The sequence below is a fragment of the Ambystoma mexicanum genome, chromosome 3q (assembly GCF_040938575.1).
Source record: "Ambystoma mexicanum isolate Mex_15411 chromosome 3q, UKY_AmexF1_1, whole genome shotgun sequence".
Taxonomy (NCBI): Eukaryota; Metazoa; Chordata; class Amphibia; order Caudata; family Ambystomatidae; genus Ambystoma; species Ambystoma mexicanum.
The window spans coordinates 1,130,644,862-1,130,668,014 of record NC_090926.1 but is presented as its reverse complement, the minus strand read 5'-3'; the positions used below and the strand labels follow the sequence as shown (position 1 = coordinate 1,130,668,014).

General features: G+C 47.3%; 1 protein-coding gene across 3 annotated transcripts in view; it reads left to right on the top strand.

The window, feature by feature from the left end:
- The window catches only part of LOC138447675 (CD209 antigen-like protein C), a 262,417-nt gene that overhangs the window by 147,737 nt on the left and 91,527 nt on the right, over positions 1-23,153 (top strand). For 2 of the 3 annotated variants that reach the window (XM_069603932.1, XM_069603931.1), the window contains exons 2-3: positions 7,663-7,794; positions 12,273-12,323. In XM_069603932.1, coding sequence (XP_069460033.1) covers positions 7,663-7,794; positions 12,273-12,323 — 183 coding nt within the window. The remainder of the gene's footprint in view (positions 1-7,662; positions 7,795-12,272; positions 12,324-23,153) is intronic. The other variant, XM_069603933.1, reaches the window with a different exon arrangement.

Genomic DNA, 23,153 nt, shown 5'->3' with positions numbered 1-23,153 from the left:
CAGCAAAAGGGTGTTAAGACCGCAACCTACGCCTTTGACAAAACCCGCTTGTCGTGGATCATTACGATGATTTTTAAGTGCCCACGATTTTAAGGTTTGTTGAAGTTGAGTTGCGTAGATTTTTCCTATTACGTCTAACAAGGTAATAGGTCGGTAGTCTCTCGGGTCCAATCTATTCCCCTTTTTAAAGATTGGCACAATTATGGCATTTTTCCAAGATCTTGGGGTAGCTCGTTTTATTTTTATTCTTTCAAAGAGGAGTAAACAGAGCTTTGCCCATTCATTCAGGTTTTGTTTCATTGTATAGTTCGTGAGGCCATCAGGCCCTGGAGCTCTTGAAGCGTTGGAGTTCTTAATTGAGTTTGTGATGTCATAAATGTCGAACTCCAGTGTCCATGGGATTTTATGCTCGTTTGTACTTTTATTTTCCACTTCAAGTGTGTAAAAGAGGTTCGTATAGTGTTTGACCCAAGTTTCTTGGCAAATTGGAGATACCTGTAGCGCTATTTGTGGTGCGGCAAGATTGTTTATTATACGCCAAAATTCAGCTGCGTTTTTGTTTTTGAGCTTGCTCATCATCTCTTCGGAGTCATTCTGCAGGATTGTAGCATAGTGGTTATTTCTCCAATTTCTGTATTTTTGCGTTATACGTTTTTTCTCCGCGGCGTATAATTCCTTGTTACTTCTAGGTAGCGTCCTTATTTCTTTACGTAACGTTCGTTTTTGTTGCAATACTTGTAAATCAAACTTATGTTTGTGTAGTGTTTTTTGTTGTTTAAGGCCTTGTTTACGTTCCGCAAATTGGATCAGCAGGTGTTGATATTCAATCACGCCTTGAGCGTCCTCCAAAGCGGATGTTACCGAGTTTATGTCTTTGGTTTTGAGGTTAAGGCGAATTCTTCCGGATCGGTACGTGATATCATGGGGCCATAATTCTCGGGATGTCTGGCTGTAGGCATTGAACGACATCTTTAGCATGTTGTGATCACTATGTTTCATTTCGGTAATCTCGAGCCGATGTACTTTGGCTGCAAGGTCTTCAGACACGAAGAGATAATCTATTGTTGAAAATTGATTTTCTCGTCTCCATGTGGGCTGTGCCGGGATGTCACCCGGTGTGTTCCCATTCAAAAGTGTAAGGTTTCTTAGGTTCATTTAGTTCATCCAAAGCTGTCCCGTTTTTTCGTTGACCTTGTGATTCGCGGAATTGTTTTTTGGCACAGTATTCGAATTCAAGCAGTCTACGTTGAGATCACCGCATAGAAGAATCGATGGACTGCTAGAATTTTCCATTAAATTGTCCAATATAGCGGTCACCTGATCTATAAACTTGACCGCACCGGTAGAAGTATGATTCCAATAAAGATTAATTATGTACATGTACTCTGATTTGTCAAGGGAGGTAATACCCACTTTGGCAATTTGTATGTACGATGAAACATTTTTAGTCTCGATTATTTTGAGTCCACGATCCTTTTTGACCGCTATCAAAAGGCCAGACATTGGCCTACCTTTGGGTGGCTTAATGGCTGGATTTGCCACTATCTCAAAGGCCGGCGACAGCGGACAGGTTGTCAGCCAAGTTTCCTGTAGACAAATCAGGTCTAAATTGTACATCCAAGGGGAGTTGAATAGGTGAACAAAGCCCCGTGTGTTCCAAGATCCGAAATTATAACACTGAGGTGAGCTCCGATTTGAGCGTTAATCATGGTTTTTGTTATTTAGGTTTGCCGCTAACCATGACCAGTTTCCATTTTCTACGTCATTCTTTAGAGTTGTTCCGATGTTTTTATTCATACCTTCAATAGTTATTTGGATTTGGTCATTTAAATATGACTGAGTTGTTTCAGAGTCCTTTGGTTTGGACTCAATTCGAGTTGATGTGTCGAATTTCGAGTCTTTGTATTCTTTGGGTTTTGTACTCGAAGTTGTTCTTTTCTTTAGGCTTTCCTGGCCTTTGTCGTGTGTGTTATTTAGAAGAGGCTCTGGCGTTTTATCAACTAGGCTTTGTGGGTATAGGTCAAAACCTAGGGATAAAAATGCAGGTACCGCATCCAGCAGTATCTCACGAATAATTTTGGAAGCAAGGTGTAGGGTCACCATATCGTTTCTTTCTTCACAGTGAAACTCTACTATTTTCACGTCATCGGAGTTAAGTGTTCGCAGACTCGGTATCAGGTAAAATACTTTGGATAAGTATTGTCAATTTAGGAGCATGTTATCACAGGAGTCAAGCCTTTCAAGTATTAGTTTATCGAAAGAAGGTTCCTTTTTTGTTATTTTTGATTTAGACAACATGTTTTTAGAGTTCGGTTTCGTTTCATCTCTATGCTCTTTGTACACAGCTTGGTGTTGATGGCTCGAGCGTCCTAGACAGGTCAAGCCATTTTTTCCAGTTTCTGTGAATTTGTGGGAGTCTTCCTCCTTACTGCTAACAAAGTCACCATCCTTCAGACTCTTCGACACCAGCTTAAGCCGCCTTTTAGTTAGTGTTTCAAAAGGTGAGTCAGGATTGCCGTTTACTTCGGGGATCGTTGAAGTAACCTTTTTTATGGACATTTTGGAAACCGTAGATTGATCTGTTACCCGTTCAGGATCCTTGGTGCTTATGGTCGCCAGTTTGGCTCGTCTTTCAGCCTTTGTTACAAATGGTGAGTCCTGGTTGATGTTCGGGTCAAAGATCGTATCGACAGCACTGATGATTGTACATGTGCGTCGTGTCTTTGTTACTTTTTGAGTGTCAAATAAGACGTCGGACTGATCCTTCTCTATGTAATTACTTGGATGGGAGACTTGCACTCCTGCATGTTGTGAGGGTGAACTCTCATTTGCAAGATCTATCAGCTCGTCTGTTTGGTTTACTTCATCACCATCGTATGTAGATAGATTTATCAAGTCCAGATCGTCATCAGAAGTTCTTTCGGGAGAACAGGTTTTGTCATAAGTGTTTGCACTTCTTTGAAGGGTTTTTGGGTTGGCAGGGTTGGAGAAGTTGCATCTCGTACCATCAACTGTTAGATGCACTGTTTTCAGGTTTCGTAAAAATGTTCTGGATCCATTTGCACGTCTCATATTCTTGGACGGTAAGTTTTTAGATTTTTTCTCGCAGTTGGCAGACTTCCCGACAGGGAGTGTGTGCTCTGGTTTTGACAGCCGTTTGTTTTTTTTGAATATGTCGTATACCTCCACACTAGCGGCGGTCGGCACAACACTCGGTCTTGTCGGTGTTATGTCATCATTTGAACCCTTTTGTTTTGAGACCGATTTGGTTCCTGAAGATGATGCCAGTTGGAGGTCAGCAGTTGCAGGATTGCATGGTTGGCGGCTGATTTCGACCATCTCGTCGAATGAGGCTATCGTTTGCGAGGAGGAGTCTTTGTCACACACCTTAGACACAGAGGGCACGCACTCTTTCTGTGAGTGTGGTCCATCAATCTTGTTTGCGTTCTTGTCCGACTGAGTCATTTTATTTTGTTTTTGGGTGTCAGAGTTATTGTTCGTCGCGTTACGATTTCCTTGCTGTGTTATAGATGTTGCCTCAATTGCGTTGTCTGTGTCGCTATGCGTCTTAACTGAGTCAGTTTTTTCCAAGTTTGTGTTACACGTCGACTTCCCAGGATGTTCTTTGAAAAGTTTTAAGGCTTCCCGTGCTACTTCTGCCAGCAGTTTCTTGTCTTCATTATTGTTTGCGGTAAAGTTATAGACAGAGTTTAGAATACAGTCAATTTTGTCGTTAGTAGAGATTAATTTGTTATGGTATTTCGTTTCATTCCTTTCTAATTCGATTATTTTTGTGTTTAGTAGGGCGGTTAAGGTTGTAAGATCTTTTATGTTTTCATTCATCTGTTCATACAGTTTTAGGAAGGGCGCAATGGAGATTCCCATAGATGCTATGATAACAGCTTGTAGGTCTTTAGCGACAGGTGCAATTCGGGGGATCTTTTGTGTATTGGACATACGTATTTGTTTTGAGGAGTTTGATCGTCTGCAAGATCTGATTTTCGGATAGGGACGCTCCATGATTGAGGAATCAGACGAAGAAGTTTCTGAAATCGGACTATTTTGTAGGTGTTGGTGTCTAATGGTTTTAGAGCGATCGACGTGTTCAACTGAGGAGAATTCGGAACTCGTTTGGTCATTGGGAAGATTTAAAGAGGAGATCACTTTTGTTTTTTTTACCTGGGAACAGCGTATCGGTGATAAACTGTCTGTGTTAGACCACCTGCGTTTAGTTCTAGTAGTTGATGTACGTGTGACACTTTGGGGGCCACTTGGTGTCGCTTCGTGCATCACTTGTTCTGACCGTTCATTTGTGAACGTCAAGTGGCCTTGGTTCGTTATTTCAACATGTCGGTTTTGTTGGAGTTTGGTCATTAGTGCTAGATCTGTAATGAGCTTGTTGGCAATGTCTAATGAAGGTCTACGATTCCCGGGACCTTGTGTTATAGCTGCCTCAGTACAAGCTTCCAAGTTAGGTACAACAGAGAGCATTGATGACTTTCTGCTCAAGTCATCATCTCTTTGAGGAATTTCGGCACAAGAGGTGTTTGATGTATTTGTTGTTGATATGACCAGTATTTCATTGTGAGAAGAACCGTCATGATTGAAAGCATCTGCAGCATCAGTGGACGTACAACACGGAGAAAGTAGGTTTTCTCTATCCCTATCGACCATGGTCTCAGGGTTGATGTGTGTTACGTATGATTTACTGTTACAATCATCTGGTTCCATAAGGTTCGTTACGCCATTTTCCCCAGTATTAAACTCCATAGAACACATTGTATTCAAACAACTTTCATCGATACCACTATGTTTTCTACTGTGATCAACGACCGACGTTGACACCTGTGCCTCTTCCGTGAAGTCAGACTTTGGATTTGCCGTTGGGCCGAGACTAACATGACAGGCATTGACCACAAGGCTATCTGAACGCACAGACATTGAAGTAGGGTCAGTGCTATTAGTTAGATTGTGTGGTGGGCACTGCTCAATGGCCGTGTGTGTTGGGGCATCATAATCGCGTTCGACGTTTATTTCAGCATTGTTGATAACAACCTCGACCGTTGGGCGTGGTCGTGTAGCGTCGCCTATCTCAACACAAGCTTGTGTGCTTAGAGTACTTACAGTTATTAGATTCAGCGCCCCACGGCATGCTACAGCTGTCTTCGGGGAGTCTAGGTGTGTGTCCATTGCGGTCCTTTTCCTGGTTTGTGCGCGTGTCTTGGCGGAGTGCATCAGAGTTGGTGTTGTTTAAGGCAGATTATTTCAAGGACTCGGCAAACGTCAAGATCGCGGCGGCGTAATGTTTTAATTCGGGCAGTCCGACAGGGACTCCAGCCGCAGACCACGCAGAACAGCAAAACAGCACAGTACTCGCCCTTTCGCCGAGGGTTTACGCCGCAAGGGCGTGGAGGCGGCTCTTTTAAAGTCAGCTGGTCCTCCCGGTCCTCCTGCTTCTGCTGACTTAAAGGCACACGCACCTCCAAATATTTATTTACCCACGTCAACACTCCACAGCAAACGCGGGGCACAGGAGATATTCCACAGTTAATCTCACTGCAGCAAAACAGCACAGTACTCGCCCTTTCGCCGAGGGCTTACGCCGCAAGGGCGTGGAGGCGGCTCTTTTAAAGTCAGCTGGTCCTCCCGGTCCTCCTGCTTCTGCTGACTTAAAGGCACACGCACCTCCAAATAGTTATTTACCCACGTCAACACTCCACAGCAAACGCGGGGCACAGGAGATATTCCACAGTTAATCTCACTGCAGCAAAACAGCACAGTACTCGCCTTTTCGCCGAGGGCTTACGCCGCAAGGGCGTGGAGGCGGCTCTTTTAAAGTCAGCTGGTCCTCCCGGTCCTCCTGCTTCTGCTGACTTAAAGGCACACGCACCTCCAAATAGTTATTTACCCACGTCAACACTCCACAGCAAACGCGGGGCACAGGAGATATTCCACAGTTAATCTCACTGCAGCAAAACAGCACAGTACTCGCCCTTTCGCCGAGGGAATTTAGCTTTTGGAAAAGAACACATTAATTCCAGCAGAGCAAGACAGTACACACCATGTTTTTACATCTTATAACATGACACAGCATACCATAACATAACACAATGTAGTATACCAAAACATGACCAAAATTGAGTGTTGCACTTCAAAATCATGCACAGCATAGATAATGTAGCTTAGTGCAGGCGTTTAGCAAAACATGCCATTGTTAGGCTTCCCAAACAAATAATGATGTAGCCTAGCAGAAACTGCACCGCGTAGGTAGTGTGTCACACATGGACATGCGCCCACACATACAGAAACACACACACACACAACACACACAGAAAGGTGCACAAAGAAATGCGTGCACACACACACAGAAAAACACACACACACACCCTCCCCAGACCCACCATTTCTGGGTTTGAAGTCTTCTACTGCTCTTGGGGTTACTAATTTAGTGATAGAAATGGCTGCTCTTTTGTAGGTCACGGCCTTGGGTCTTCGAAGGCGAGGTCTCCACCGCGCACACCCTTCCTACACTCTGCCATGGGACACATGGCTGTTTCCTTTCATTGAAAGGTGCCACTCCTCCATTAATTAAGGCGTGTTATCTCGGTTGGCCAGAGGAAGGAACATATGGGTCCTTTTTGGAGGGGGAGTGATGGGTCAGCCTTTCAAACAATTGGAGGCGTCTAATAAATGGAGTTTCTTTAAATTATTTGACTTGCCCAAACACTAGTCTTGTGCTTCTGTGCAAAGTGGTTAAGGACACAACGCATGTCATTGGCTCTGCATTGGTCAGACTTGTGAGTGTGCCACAGTGTTGTGGTGGGCCTGCGCATGCTGTAGCCCTACCAGGAAACACAGGCAGCAAAGCCCTTCTGTTTACTTCCCCAACCAACATTTGGCAACGGTTGTATGTGAAAAATCCCAATTTGTCAATTTTGCAGCATCTCCCTAAAAACCGTGCAAAAGAGCTCTGATTTATTTGCGGGGTGTCTCCAGTAAGGTCATGGTTACCGAAAGGATTTATTCTAGCAGAATCCTTGGTAAGCTTGTGCTTCTGGGCAGAGTTTTTAATGACACAAAGCATGTGATTGGCTCCGCACTGGTCAGACTTGTGTGCAGAAGCGTGGGACAAATGCGCAGACTGTGAGGGACTTGGAGCACATGGACAGACAGTGTGCCAGAGCTTGGAAAAAATGTACGGACTGCAAGGGCCTTGGGGCATATGGACAGACAGTGTGTCAGAGCTTGGGACAAATGCATGGACTGTGACGTGATTGGGGCCCATCCCCAGTCACTGTGCTGAATCTTAGAACAAATGCATGGACAGTGAGGAGCGTGTTCTCCAGCTCACAGTGTGCAATATTTATTTATTTTATTTATTTCCATTTATAAAGCACACAAACTGCCCTCGGGCATTGAGGCGCTGTTATAGATTATTCACTTGGTGCAAGTAGAATGGTTAGGTACATACAGTACTCATGTTCCAGGGTTGCAGGGGAACAGCGGAGCGGGTGCGGTTTACTTGAATAGTTTGATTTTCAGTGCCTTTCTGAAAGCCATGAGAGAGGTTTCTGTTCAGTAAGCGAACAGGAGTGTCTGCTGCCTTTGTGCCGTTCCTTGTGGTCCCTAATTCTGTTCATACTGTTGCTTATTGCTCTCCAGCTGCCGGCTTCTCCTTGTTGGATGCCCCGAGGAGGAAGGACTGCGGAAGCATTGGCGCGACCCCGTTCAACCTGCTGCTTCTCGGTGCCTTCATTATAAGCCTCATCCTCTTCTCTGTGACACTTGCAAAATGTGAGTAGAATATCACGCATCCCCACAAGGTCCGCACTTATCTGTAGAGCTCTGAGTACACCCAGCGGGCATAATGAACATATGCCCTCAACCCCTTCAGTGGGGAGGCTAGACTTCCCTCTCACCACTTATGCTGAAATTCTGCTGTCATTGATCCCTCTTCAGGTTCCCTCAGTGAGATGCCTTCGTATCATGCAAGTAAGGCCAGAACTGCGCAGGATATGAAGAGTTTCTCATGTTCTCAAGTGGGAGAGGGAGTTTTTGCCGCAAGAGATTTCATTGAAGTAGAATTAGTTTTTTATCATATTTTTCCCTAAATATATGTGGGGGGTGGGTGTGGGTTTAGGCTAATAACTAATGTAGTAGAGTTCAGGTGGGGGGTGGGCTGCTGGGGGTCTCCCCCCACATATATTTGTGGCACAATCTACCAGAAAAAACTAGGAAATGTTTTCGAGCAGATGACATGGAACCTTTTCAAATGTCTACACCGGCTTTTAGTGTTTGGTGGAGCTATACACAAAGGAATCACCTGAACATTGGCCGATTCGAGGAGGCTCCGATCTGCCAGCCTAGGCTTTCAAACCCCTATGCAGCTTTGGTTGATTTTGATTTTATTCATTTGTAATGCACACCTGACGAAATTAATCGTATATGGTCGCAGATGTGATCTTTGTAATTAGAAACGTGTTCAGATCACGTTCAGTTGTATGTGGAGGAATGGATTGATCTTACAGACAAAAGGCTCTAACAAAACAGATAGGTCTTTACCGCCCTATGGAATGCCGCAAGATTTGTAATCTTGCAGATTTCTCTGGGGAATTTATTCCATGCTCTTGGACCGTAGACTCCAAATCTACGGTCCCCTTTACTCACATACCTAGTACGTGGAATCTGAAGCAGATTATTATCTGCTGAGCGCAGTTGTCGGGTAGGGACATACTTCCTGATTTTGTCCGATAGGTATCCTGGGCATATGCCATTGACACATTTAAAGATCAGGCAGAGAACCTTAAACTCAATTCTTTGCTTTATCGGCAGCCAGTGTAGGGCTCTCCTTAAATCAGAGATTGGAGCTGATTTTTTTACCCTAGGTACTAACCTGACTGCTGCATTTTGAGCCACTTGTAGCCTGCGTAGCTGGTAGACTGGTATACCTGATAGTAGTGCATTTCCATAATCCAATCTAGAATTGACCAAAGTACCGATGACCACCACTCTGTCATCTATCGCGATGGAAGTCAAAATATGTTTCAGCAGGCGTAGTGAGTAGGCCTGTACCTTTGCGCTAACCTGAGGTCCACTTCCCATGTTATCCTCCCAGATACATTTCATATTCTTAGAGAACTGCAGCTGTGTCCCCAGGAAGCATGGGGGGTGTAGTTGCTCTCTATGTAGGTGGTGTTTTGATGGAAATAAAACCGCTTCAGTTTTGCTGGCATTCAGCAATAGCTGATTGGCACAGATCCAGGTCTGAATTTCCTGCAGGCACTGTTCCACTTTTTCATATGTCGCCTTTGGGTTGTGTATCCTCATGAATACCTGGGTGTCATCTGCATACGAGTGGAAGAGTATGCCATGCTTCCTGAGGATATCCATACCTGGGTGTCATCTGCATACGAGTGGAAGAGTATGCCATGCTTCCTGAGGATATCCATACCTGGGTGTCATCTGCATACGAGTGGAAGAGTATGCCATGCTTCCTGAGGATATCCATACCTGGGTGTCATCTGCATACGAGTGGAAGAGTATGCCATGCTTCCTGAGGATATCCATAAGTAATTTGACATATACATTAAAGAGCAGGGGGGAAAGGGAGGATTCCTGCGGGACACCACAATTTAGTAGTACTGAATCCAACAGGGGATCTCCAAGGCGGACTCTGTTCTCTTTTAAAGAGAAACGATTTGAACCATCGGAGGGCTATCTCCCCCACTCCACCTACTTCTCTCAGCCGTTTAAGTAGAATCCCATGGTTCACCGTGTCAAATGCAGCAGAAAAGTCCAACATGACCAGCAGGGACAGGCCCACCTGGTCCGCCGTCTCCAGCAGATCGTCGCATACTGTCAACAATGCTGTCTCCGTCCCAACACCAGGTCGCTTGCAGTGGATCCAGCAGATTCTCTTGATCCACGTGTTCTTGTAGCTGGGCTGTCACAATCTTTTCCAAAATTTTGGCTGCCCATGACAGTCCTGCTACTGGTCTATAGTTCTGAAAATGTTTGGGTTCTAAATTATCCTTTTTTAGCAGCGGCGTAACCACAGATTTCTTCAGAATCATTGGTGCTACCCCTGAAGTGAGAGATTTATTAACAAATTTAGTTATAAAAGGTGTAATATCTGGGGCTGTTCGTTTAGCTACTGAGGCAGGAATGACAAAGAGTGCGTCATTAGTTGCCTTCAGCGCAGAGAGCAGGGAGCAAACCCGTTCTTCTGAGACTTCAGTAAATATAAATGATTTCTGGTCCACCCCAGTCATCACATCCTGGGTTGAAGTTTCTGGAATAACTTCCACCATTGCTTCTGAGGCCACATGTGGGTCTGACGGTCTAATTTCCCCAATCTTACCCTGTATTAGTTCTATTTTGTTAATAAAAAAGTTACTGAAGGCATCCGTCTGTGCTTGTGATGATTCTGGTGCTGCCGACGCACACCCTGGATTAACCAACTGGGGGATTGTTGCATACAGTTTCCGTGGCCTGTTTATGACTTTATCTATCTTTGGCAAAATGTTTTCCTTAAGTAGACCTCTGGGCTACATAAGACACATGTGTCGGAGGTTTGTGATCAACAGGGGTGTTGTTAGGTCTGGAAAAGATCTGTGGCTAGGCTAATGTCAGGATTGTTGGGACTCAGGGCCAGCCAGCCTTTTGGTTGTAGCCCCTGAGTTTCTATCCGGGGCTACAACCAAAATACCCTGGGCAATAGCCTCCCAGGCCCCCATAGCAACGCTTCTGGTGATCAACCTGTAGACAGTGGCCATGGATTAAGAAAGCTGATGGCCGCGAAACAATAGGGCAGGTATTGGAATTCCAATTTGATAAGAAATAGTCAGGCTGAGGGGAGCTCTAAATAGACTGATTTTCAGGGGACAAGGTGATCGTGATTGACAACACACTTCGGGCAATGGCCTCAAAATCACACTGACCGATTTGAATGATTCTGACGATTTGTCATTTTTGGGGTGAACCTGGAGAAGACTGAGATAGGCTGAAACGTTGTCTGTTGCTGCATCTTAATGTTTTTTTTTATGTGATCAACCAATGAATGTGGATTGGTGCATAGTCTAAGATTAACAGTTTGAAAGAATATTAGTCACTGCAGCATAGAATTATGCTTCTCCCTAGAATTTGCTTAAGCGTTAAATGTGTTCACATGCCATCAAATGTTTGCTTCTAAGACAAATAAGGTTTACTAATGCGTTTCTGTACATACGATGTGGGTTTGTTTGTACAATGTGGAGTAATTACACAAAACATATCATGGAAAAAGGCCATCTTTAAAATAGTTTTTGAATTATTAATTACACCAATTTATACAAAATAAACTAAAAAAACACATTCATATAAATTGAGACTATGGTCCACATTATAAGTATGACAGTGCAGTAAAAAACAGCGGTAATATAGCAGTAATGCTCGAACTGCTGCATTACTGTGCCGCCATACTACAAGCTTGGCGGTGAGGTGGAGGATTTTCCTGCAGCAAAAAGGTGGCGGGAAATCGGCCACCTTACCCCCAAAAATCAGCAGAATTTCCGCCAGTGGTAATTCCACTGAAATCCCCATGCAGTCCAGTGGACTAAAAAAGGGTACTTCCATTGCCTACCACCACAAGTGGCGGAAAGGGTAAATCTAGTTGGTGGTATTTCAGTGGATTTATTGCCAAAATTACCCCAAACTTGTAGTGAGGCCCAATGTCGTTTTTATCCAATGGTTAGTTGGTTTTGAATGATATAGTTGCTGGCCAGTGGGAGAATATATTAATTTGATTTCTTGTATTGCATAATTTGGCCACTGTTGCAGGTGGGCTTAACATGCAAAGCAAATCCGAGCAACATCCGATCGATCTTGAAAGCTGACCACGTTGGATACACAAAATGATTCTTAAACCATACTTGCCAACATGAGCCATTCCAATCTATAGGTGCTTATCCAGTCCTGTTTTTTTTGTAGTTCCACTTTTTTCATTATTTAACTCAGACTACAAGTCCCAGAATTCAAAGAAAAAACGAGCACTGAATAAGCAACTACAGATTGGAATGGGTCATGTGGGCAAGTATGTTAAATGCTCACTGTGTTCCCTAAAATGTTGTTATTCAATCAGAACGAATGGTTTCACAATCAATATAGGAAATCAGGCATCAGGGAACCATGGCGGGTAGTGTTTGTACCAATGGGAGGTACCTCGGGATAGACTTGATCATTGACCAATGTATGCAAAGACATGCACTGAAGTGTTTCTTCTCTTTCTTCTGCAGACTCAGAGTTATCAGCCGAGCTGAAGAAAGGACCCTCCTGTGCATTCAACAGTAAACACACTCATACTCCTACTGAATTTGATGTCTGATGCCATACATTATCGCCAAACCATTCCGCCATGTACACCCATGCCCCCCTAGTCATATGAGAGCTGCTGCTCCATTGTACATGCTCTTCTGCATTACTCTATGATGACTTCGCTTTCACATTTATGTTTTCAACTGGCTCTGTCTCATTGCAGTGCAAACGTGGTCCCTGGCAGACTGTGTGAATTCAGGATACTTCGCAACCCTTAGTATCCACGTTGAGAGGGGCAGGAAGTCTGTTTTGAGGCCACTGGATAAGGGTTGGGGCAACATTCTTGACTCAGGATCAAAGGTCTGACTCGCCGGGACTTTGCTGACATGGTCATGCGCCATCCAGTGAAATTGAATACAGGAATTGAAATATTGCTGATGTTACAGCTGGCACAGGCACAGCGTTGACAAACCCCAGGCTTCTTTATTTTCATGTAACCCATTTTCAAATCACCGTTTGACTGACAAGCAATAGATCGTCCATTAATTATTTTCGCATATTTAAACATGCTGCATCGTGACTCTACTGAAGGGGAAACACTAATTGTAAACAACTCAATGTTATGGTTGTTGCATTTAAAGTTTACGTGCTGAAAACATTATTGTCTCATTGGTCAAGGTTGCAGCGCTCTCCCTAGGATTTACCGAAAGGTGAATGCGTGGCAGCAGGACGCCCTAAAAAAGGAAACTGGAGTTCCACGGGTTCCCAAATGAGATGCATCGAGGAGTGGCTGAATCCTGGGCATGGGCCGCCATCTTGTGACGGTTGTCGGCTGTGCACAGACGTGAGAGGGAGAGAACAGTGTTCCATCAGATGAGGAGGCGGACCCAGGCAGGGCTGAGCGTTGTCTGGGTGGAGGGTGCTGGGCTCGAGGAGGCGGAGCAGACTCTCGAGGCGGGTGCAGGGGGTGAGTGTGCTTGGAGGAGGAGGTAAGGATGGCAAAGGGGAATGGGAAGGCTGAAAAGAAGAGGGGGTAGAGGAGGGGGAGAAGAGAGGGAGGACGCTGACGGCGAAATCTACATCTGTGGAGGGGGGAAGGAGGGAAGTGAGGGGCGGCATCGCAGCATGTCTCCACAGAGGGATGATAGAGGGGGGCTGGACCGGGGCAACTCTGGGTCGGGGACCCAGGAAAAGTGCGCTTTTGAGGGGCCGGGGGCCACAGGTAGCGGTGTGCCTAGGGTGGAGCAGATGCAGTGTGACAGTTTGTGGAAGGTGGTGTTGAAGCCTGATAGTCATGTAAAGACGTTTCTGGGGGAAAATCCGATGGTGATTGCTGGATGGGTGAAGTCGGCTGTGGGGGATGTCACTCGGGTGCAAGTGGTGGCTGGGGGCCTGTTGTTGGTGGAGCGGACGGATGCTGGTAGTAAGGCTAAGATTCTGGAGGTGCAATGTCTGGGTAGGCATGCGGTGCGAGTGTTTGATCAAAGTGGTGTGTCGTGTAAGGGGGTGCTGTATGGAGTGCCTGTGTCTGTGAAGATGTCTGAGGTGGAGGAGCAGCTGGCGGATGTGGGGGTGGTGGAGGCGTGGAGGTTGGGGAGGAGAGATGCACAGGGGAATGTGGTGTCTACAACTGTGGCAGTGAAGTTTGCGAGGGCGGAGTGTCTGGAGGTGGTGGAGTTGGGTTACCAGAGGTTCCGTGTGAAAGTTTATGTAGCGTTGCCTTTGAGGTGTTATATGTGTCAGCAGTTTGGACATGTAGCGAGAGTATGCAGGAATGAGAGGCACTGTGGGAGGTGTGGTGGAGATCATGATATTAAGGACTGCAAGGTGGAGACCCCGGAGAAGTGTGTGAATTGTGGGGGGGGCACTCTACTGCGTTTAGGGGGTGTGAGAGCCACAGGGTGGCGAGAGAGGTGGTGCAGGTAAGGGCGGCGAAAGGTTTGTCTTATGCGGAGGCTGTGGCAAAGGTGAAACCGGTACGGGTAGTGAGTGAGGTGTGTGGGAGAGAGCCGGTGATGGATGAGGCTGTGGGAAGGAAGAGAGTGGTGGGTGAGGTGAAAGGCATAGAAATAGTGGTTGTCCCGAAAACTGAGTTTATGTGCTTTATAGTGAGTGTGCTGGAGCTGGTGCAAGGGAATGTGTCTGTCAGTGTGTCGGATCTTACGAAAGGAGTGGTGGAAGCGGGGAGGAGGTTTTTGAGTGTTGTGGATGTGTTGGAACAGGATGTGTTTAGGAAGGTTGCTAAAGTGCAGAAGCAGAGTGGGGTGTCGGCCTGAGAATTTTGCAGTGGAACGCGAGGAGTTTGTTGAGGAATGGGCAGGAGTTGAAAGCGGTGTTGTGTGGGGAATTGAATGTTGATGTGGTTTGCATTCAGGAGACGTGGTTAAGGGGTGACCTGAGGTTTGTGATTCCGGGTTTTGAGTTGTTTCGTAAGGATAGGCTGGGGAGGAGAGGGGGGTTGTGGCTCTGGCAGTGCAGAAGGGGTTAGTTGCAAGGGAGATTGTGGTAGATGGAGCAGTGGAGGCTATTGGGGCGGGCATTCAGGTAGGGGGATTGGAAGTATTGGTGCTGAATTATTATAATCCGTGTGAGGTGGTGGAGGTGGGTGTGCTGTCTGGAGTGATAAGGGGACATGTGGGACCTTGCGTTTTGTGTGGTGATTTTAACAGTGCCAATACGTTGTGGTGTAGTGATCGGACGGATGCGAATGGGGAACTGTTGGAGGGCATGGCGGATGAATTGTGTCTGTTTTTGCTGAATGATGGTTCGGGCACGCGGTTGGATGTGAGGACTGGGAAGTTGTCGTGTTTAGATCTGACCTGGGTGTCTGCTGCGATTGCGGGTGAATGTGATTGGGAGGTGCGGGAGGATGGGGATATGGGGAGCGATCATTCTGGCATTTTGGTGACTGTGAGGGGTGAGGTAGGGGTCAGGTCCCCGATGCATGGGAGTCCGTTGAATTTTAGAAAGGCTGATTGGGAGTTGTATAAGGGATTGTGTCAGGAATTGATTGTTTCTCGGGATAGGGATGGGGGGGTGGATGAATGGAATGAGCATCTGGTGCAGGGAATGAGAGCGGCGTCAGTGGCAGCAGTTCCGGAGGTTGTGAAGGGGAAGGGTGGGAAGGTCGAGGTTCCTTGGTGGTCGGTGGAATGTTCACGGGCTGTGGCAGCGCGTAAGAAGGCTAGGGCCAGGGCGGTGAGATCGGGAATGTTGGAGGATTTGTTGGCATATAAGAAGGCTAAGGCGGTGGTGCAGAGGGTGATTAGGGAAAGGAAGCGTGGATATTGTAGGGGCTATTGTGGGTCCCTGAGGAGTAATTCTGGTGTGGGTGAGGTTTGTAAGCAGTTTAAGCGGATGTCCGGGTTGATGAGGCTGCAGGGTAGTATGTCTGTGCTGTTGAAAGGGGTGGAGGTGATCAGTGAGGATGGGGAGAAGGCGAATTTGAACGGGGAGTATTTTGCGGGAGTGCACAGTTCAGGGAACTTCTCGGAGGCAGTGAGGCTAGGTATGGGTGTGGTTGAGGAGGAGATGCGAGAGTTGTTGGCGGATGTTGGGCCTTGGGAAGAGCAGTATGAGGTTCCGTTTTCTATGGTAGAGTTGGATGGGGCGATTCGGAAGGGGAAGTGGTCTAGTCCAGGGGTGGATGGGATCATGTATATATTTTTGGAAAAGTTGCCAGTGGAATGTAAGTTGGAGGTGTTGGCTCTGTTCAATGAGATCTGGAAGAGTGGAGTTTTGCCTAGGTTGTGGAAAAGAGTGATTGTGGTGGCGTTTTTGAAGGGTGGCAAGGTCCCTACGGAGTGTAAGTCATATAGGCCGATTGCGCTGACTGTTGTGCTGTGTAAGGTTATGGACCGGATGGTGGTTGCGCGATTGGGGTCTTACTTGGAGTCGAATGGGTGTTTGAGTGATTTTCAGAGTGGGTTCAGGCGGAATCGGTCGGTGGCAGATCCGTTAGTGAGGTTGGTGACTGGTGTGGAGGAGGCGTTGTGCGATGGGGAGCTGGCGGGGGCGTTGTTTTTGGATTTGGAGAAGGTGTATGATATGGTGTGGAGGAGTGGGCAGTTGGTGAGACTGCTGGAGATGGGTGGGAAGGGGAGGATGTTTCGGTGGATAAGAGCGTTTTTGGCTGATAGGACTTTTCAGGTGAGAGTGAGGGGGGGTGATGTCTGAGGTTTGGAAGATGGAGAATGGGACGCCGCAGGGGAGTGTGATTAGTGCGATGCTGTTTAATGTGATGGTGGATGGGTTGATTCGGGCTTTGGCGGGTATCGGGTGTCAGGTGGATTTCTTCGTAGATGATGGTGTGGTATGGGTAAGAGGGCAGAGTTTCTTGTTGGTGCAGAGTCGGCTGCAAGCTGCAATAGTGCGTATGGAGGTGTGGTGTGGGAAATGGCGCTTTTCGGTGTCTGTGGATAAAAGTGTGAGCATGGTTTTCTCGAGGAGAAGAGTGCAGCAGGAGTTGGACTTGGTTTTGAAAGGTGTGAGGGTGAAGAGCGTGGAAGAGTTTCGGTGCTTGGGGGTGATTTTTGGAATTTGCAGGTGGATGGTATGGTGGATAAGTGTAAACGTAGGTTGAATTTGTTGCGGGCGGTGACTGGGAAAGAGTGGGGTGCGCAGCAGAAGTGTTTACGAATGTTGTATAAGGGGTTGATTTTGAGTGTGATGGATTTTGGATGTCAGGTGGCAGTGGGTTTCACAGCGAGTCAGAAGCTGCGGTTGGATAGGGTGCAGGCGAGGGCACTGAGGGTATGTTCGGGTGTGATGAGGTCCTCTCCAGTGAATGCGGTGCAGGTGCTTGTGGGGGAGATGCCGTTGGGTTTGAGGAGGGATGCGTTGAATATGAGGTGGTGGGTGAAGTGCAGTGCGAAGAGTGTGGCTCACCCAGTGCGTGAATGTTTGCTGTATAATTGGAGGTTTGACTATTATAGGGACCGGTGGAGGAGGAAGGGGGGCACTTTGGGGTTTCACATGTGGTAGAAGGGGGTGCAGTGGGGTGTGGGCGAGTTGTTGACTGTGACGGGTACGGATTTGGTGAGATAGCCGATGTGGATGATGGGGTCTCCAAAGGTGTGTTTGGAGTTGGCGAGTGTGGTGTCAAAGAAGCGGGGTTTGCGGGGTGAGATCAAGGCTTTGGAACAGGCGTATGTGGCAGAGAAGGAAGGGTGTAAGGTGTTCACGGATGGTTCGAAGGATCCTGTGTCTGGGAGAGTGGGTATGGAGTATTATCTGGAAAGCACTGGGGAGTATAAAGTGGGGCGACTGACGAATGACGTGTTGATTTGTACGGCTGAGTTGGTGGCGATTGCATTGGCGATTGATAGGGTGTGCGAGTTGGGGTTTGAGAAGGTGGTGGTGTTTTCGGATTCATTGAGTGGGTTGCAGGCGATTGTGGCAGGGGATGGTGATAGGAAGGATGTGATTTTGGACATCAGGAGGAAGATTGATCGGTGTGTGTGTGGGGGGATGGATCTGGAGTTGGCGTGGGTTCCCAGTCACAGTGGCATTTTGGGTAATGAGTTGGTGGATTTGGCGGCGGGTGCGGGTTTGAGAAAAAGAACGGTTGATGTGAGGATACCTTTGAGTGTGGATGAGGTGAAGGCTGTGGTGGTGAAGCGGGTTATGGATGAGTGGCAGGGGAGGTGGGAGAGTGGGGTGAAGGGCAGGTGGATGTTTGATGTTTGTGAGAAAGTGTCTGTGAAGGTGGATGCAGGGAAACTGGAATGGAGGAGGAGGAAGGAGGTGATGCTGAACCGGTTGAGGATAGGGCATGTGGGGCTGAATGACAGTCTGTTTCGAGTGGTGAAGCGTGAGTCGAGGGACTGTGTGGTGTATGGGGTGCCTGAGACTGTGGGACATTTTCTGCTTGCGTGTGAGAGGCATGTCGAGGAGAGAGAGCGATGAGGGTTCGGAAGTCTGCGCTGGGAGTGGCTGAACTGAGTGGGAAGGCTTTGCTGGGAGGAGTCGGGGTGAGAGGCAGAGAGAGGAGCAGTGTGCTGCTAGATTTTGTGGGGCAGACGGGGCGGTGGGAGGAGTTATGAGAATGTGAGGGCTGTGTGTAAGATTGGTGGGGTAGGTGCACATCATCCTTTTTGATGGGGAAGCGCCTACGTGGGTCCGCCCATGCTGTCGATAATTTGAAGAAGAAGAAGAAGAAGATGCATCGAGGGGAGGGCCTAACTGGGGGCAGAAGAAGGTGATTGGCTGAGCTTTGGAGTGATAGGAAGAGAGACGGGTTGAGAGAGCCAAGGAATTGCACGTGGGAATGGATGAACCTCAAAGAAGGTGGCAGGGAATTTCAGAGGGGTCGGTTATAGACTGCAGAGGCTTTAGAACCCCAGCTTTTTCAGGTGGTATTGGTGTCAAAGGTCTAACAGAGTTATTAGGGGGGGAGGAAGGAGCTATGCATTTTCTGTTGGGAGTAGCAAAGCAGTCATAGTGAAGACTAGCCATAGCATTTGAGCGGTGCTTTTTATGTCCATAGGGAGGCAGTGTAAATCTGAGAGGTCGAAACACTAAGTGATCTGTCTTGAGAGCAAAGGTCGGGCAGTCAGGGACATTCTATATTCATGAAACCCTCAGATTTATAGAAGGGAAGGCCTGTACGGTGTTGCACATAGCATGAATGATTACAGATTTTTGGCATCATTATAAATTCGACAATGCTGTAGAAAAATTGTGGTGATTCCATTACTAACACTGTTTTAGTGGTAACGAAATTACCGCCATTTTTACCGATCTGGCGAATTCAAAGTTTTGAGGATAAGTGGAGGATTTACCTTCAGCAAGAGCCCCATGGAGTCCTATGGACTCACAAAATGAGGAGCAACACTGGCCTGCCGCCCCTTGTAATCCCATGGTAAGCCCACGGGACAAAGTGGCAGTAACGGTAACCGATTCTGGTGGTACTTTGGTGGAATTAACACTTAATTACTGCCAAACTCGGAATGAGGCCCTTTGTGCTCTAAAATATAAAAGCAGCTCGTTCAGTGTGTGCAACGGGATCAGTCTAAACCCACCAGCAGCAGTCTAAGCTCATATCATTAGGGCTCATTACCATGCACTTATATTGCACTTCAGAGTGAGCCTCTGTTAAAAGGAGGAAAAACGGGATTTTACTAAGAGTCGACTTTTTGTAAAAACCCAAATAAAAAAAAAAAAGGACCCCGCGTTGGTCTCGCTCCCTTTTTCCTTATCATTCAAGCATTTTAGCAACCTAATGCATGCTTTTCCACAGACAGTTTAGCAGTTTTCAAAATGCATTCAGTGGCGCCAATACCCTACAACTTGCATAGTGACTCTAGGTTAGCTGTTGCCGAGACCTCACTGTGGTGACGTAGTCACGTTACGGCCACAATGGAACAATGCAACTCCGTTGCGTGAATAATAGGGGCGTCCCCGCGCATGTGCCTCAGAGCGCAGACAGAGCCCGGACAGAATACCCGCATCACAGTCTGTGGGGGGCCCGGGACTACCGTTATACAAGGCTGTGCGGCCTCATTACAATGGCAATGAAAATGGGACGTGCGCCACTGACATGCAGTGGCAGTTTTGCAAGTTTTTCTTTTCCTCCTAATTTCTGCGTGTTTTGAACCTGTAGCTGGGTTGGTGGAGGATCTGTGTGAAGACTTTACAGCGGTCCCACTGAATTGCGGCACTCTCTTCACTGGGGGTGCCTGTGCACTCGCTGTGGTCTTGCTGAGCGGAGTGCTGCGCCAGCAAGCCGGACGACCAGGCAGCTTCCGCAGGTTATGTTATGGTTTTTTGCATTTATATAGCGCCTTATATACCATTGGTATGGTCTGAAGGCGCTGGTAGGTTGAACGCCCTCGGGAACCGAAGTTCGGGTCAGTAGAGAGAATAGAGAGTCCAAAGGTGCGTGTGCGCACCAGGTATGTGTACAGCTGGGGCGGAATTTGTGTAGTAGCTGCTTCATAGCGGTAGGTGTGGTGGTTGAGATCAGAAGTATGTGTTCGCTCTAGCAGGATTTATCCAGACCGAGTGTGGCTGCTTAGGCCTGAGGAGAACACCTGGCTGGGGGGTGTGTAACCAGCGGTGTTTACATAGAGTGATGGGGAGTGAGCGGGAGATGTTGATATGAGAACAGTTATACCGAATGGTGTCATGGTATCTCTGTGTTCTAGTTGAGTGGTGGTGTAAAGAAGAGAGTAAGCGGGGGGTGTGGTATGATGGGATGTATGCTCTTTCAAATGTTCTCTGCATTCCAAGGCATATTATGTACGTCATGCAGTTCTATGCGATCAAGTCCGTTCTATGCACTTTTATTCGTTTCAGGCGTTCGAGATCAGGCGTTTCACTCATCCGCTCTGTACACTCATCCGCTCTGTACGCTCATCCGCTCTACACGCTCATCCAATCTACACGCTCATCCAATCTAAACACTCATCCGCTCCACACACTCATCCGCTCCACACATTCATCCGCTCCACACATTCATCCGCTCCACACATTCATCCGCTCCACACACTCATCCGCTCTACACACTCATCCGCTCTACGTACTTGTCCGCTCTACGTACTTGTCCGCTCTACGTACTCGTCCGCTCTGTGTACTCGTCCGCTCTAGGTACTCATACGCTCTACGTATTCATCCGCTCTTCGTACTCATCCGCTCTTCGTACTCATCCGCTCTACATATTCATCCGCTCTTCGTACTCATCCGCTCTTCGTACTCATCCGCTCTTCATACTCATCTGCTCTCCACACTCATCCGCTCTCCACTCATCCGCTCTACACACTCATCTGCTCTACACACTCATCCGCTCTACACACTCGTCCAAATCTACACACTCATCCAAATCTACACACTCATCGGGTCCTCACACTACTCGTCCGCTCTACATACTCATCCGCTCCACAGACTCATCCGCACCACACGTTCATCCGCTCCACACACTCATCCGCTCCATGCACTCATCCGCTCCACACACTCATCCGCTCCACACACTCATCCGCTCCACACACTCATCCGCTCTCCACACTCATCCGCTCTCCACACTCATCTGCTCTCCACACTCATCCGCTCTCTACACTCATCCGCTTTCCATAGTCATCCGCTCCCTACAGTCATCCGCACTCCACAGTCATCCGCTCTCCACACACATCCGCTCTCCACACTCATCCACTCTCCAGATTCATCCGCTCTCCACACTCATCCGCTTTACACACTCATCCATTCTGCACACTCCTCCGCTCTGCACACTCATCCGCTCTGCACACTCATCTGCTCTACACACTCATCCGTTCTACACACGCATCCGCTCTACACGCTCATCCGGTCTCAACATTCGTCCGGTCTATACGTTCGTCCGTTCTGTATAGTCATCAGTTCTATGCACTCCTGTGTTCTATTTGCTTCTCTGTATTTACGCACTCATCGGCTCTACACACTTGTCCGCTCTACACACCTAACCACTCTACACACTCATCCGCTTTAGTATGTTCATCTATTCTATACACTCATCCGATCTCCATACTCATTTGATCTATCTAGTCTTCTGTTCTTCCACTCATACCCTCTTCCACTCAGTGCATTCATCTTTTCTATACGCTTCATCCATTCTAACTTTTTCATCCACGCCATTCACTTTGTTCCTTCCTCATTCATTATGTCCATTTCAGTAGTTTAGATCTCCTTACTTTCCCAATGGTTTATTCATATTATCCACTTCACTGTTTTGATCTACTTTACTTGTTTAGTTCTGTTTGTCTTTCTAGTTTACATTTGAGTTTATTAGCTGTCAATTTCTCACATCAGGTAGTTTGTTGGGTCGGTGTCATTGTGATGCTGTTAGTTTGGAACACCGGTTGGTTTTAGGGGAAGAGCCAGGTTTTGAGTAGTTTGCGGAAGGACGCTAGATCCTCAGTTAGGCGGATGTGGGGTGGGAGCGAGTTCCACAGGGTTGGGGCCATGGCTGAGAATGATGATCCGCCTAGCCTGACTGAGTTTGTCTTAGGAATTACTAGGAGGCCGGCTGAGCTTGATCTTAGGGTGCGAGTGGGATGATAAGGTTTTAGTTTGTCTTGAAGATATTGAGGTCCAGTTTTATGCAGTGCTCGATGGGAGAGGCATAAGGTTTTGAAAGCCACCCTACGGGCTACAGGAAGCCAGTGCAGTGTCTTAAGGGCTCGGGACACGTGGTCTCTTGGACCGAGCGCAAGTAGCATTTTGGCCGCCGCGTTTTGTGCCCTTTGCAGTTTATTCAGTTGATAGGCGTGGATTCCAAGGTATAGGGGGTTTGCGTAGTCCAGTCTTGATATAACGATTGATTGGACTGCGGAGAGTCTGTTGGGAAATGAGAGATATGGAAAGATGCGTCTAAGGGTTTTAAGGTGGTAGTGGCAGGACTTTGAGACATTGTTGACTTGGCGCGAGAGTGTTAGGTCAGAGTCAATGGTGCATCCAAGATTTTTCACTGAGTTGGAGGGGGTCGGTGAGTTGCCCATGGCGGGTGGCCAAGGTAGTGGGTGCGGAAGAAGTTCAGAATTGCCGCAAACCATGATTTCCGTTTTGGAGGGGTTTAACAAGAGGTGGCTTTGGGTCATCCAGAGTTCTATGTCAAGGAGGCAGGATGCCAGGTCCGGTCGGGAGTTGGGTTTCGAGTTCAGGAGTTTTAGAATTAGTTGATTGTAGTTGTAACACAGGATGTTGTGTGAACGAATTATTGGTGGGAGGGTGATCAGGTAGAGATTGAACAGGAGGGCGGATAGGCATGCTCCTTGTGGGACTCCCGTGTCGACCGGTCGGGCTTGGGAGGTATAGGTGGAGAGTATTGTTATTTGGTGCCTATCTTTGAGGAATGAAGCTATCCATTTAAGAGCGGTTCCATGAAGTGGAGG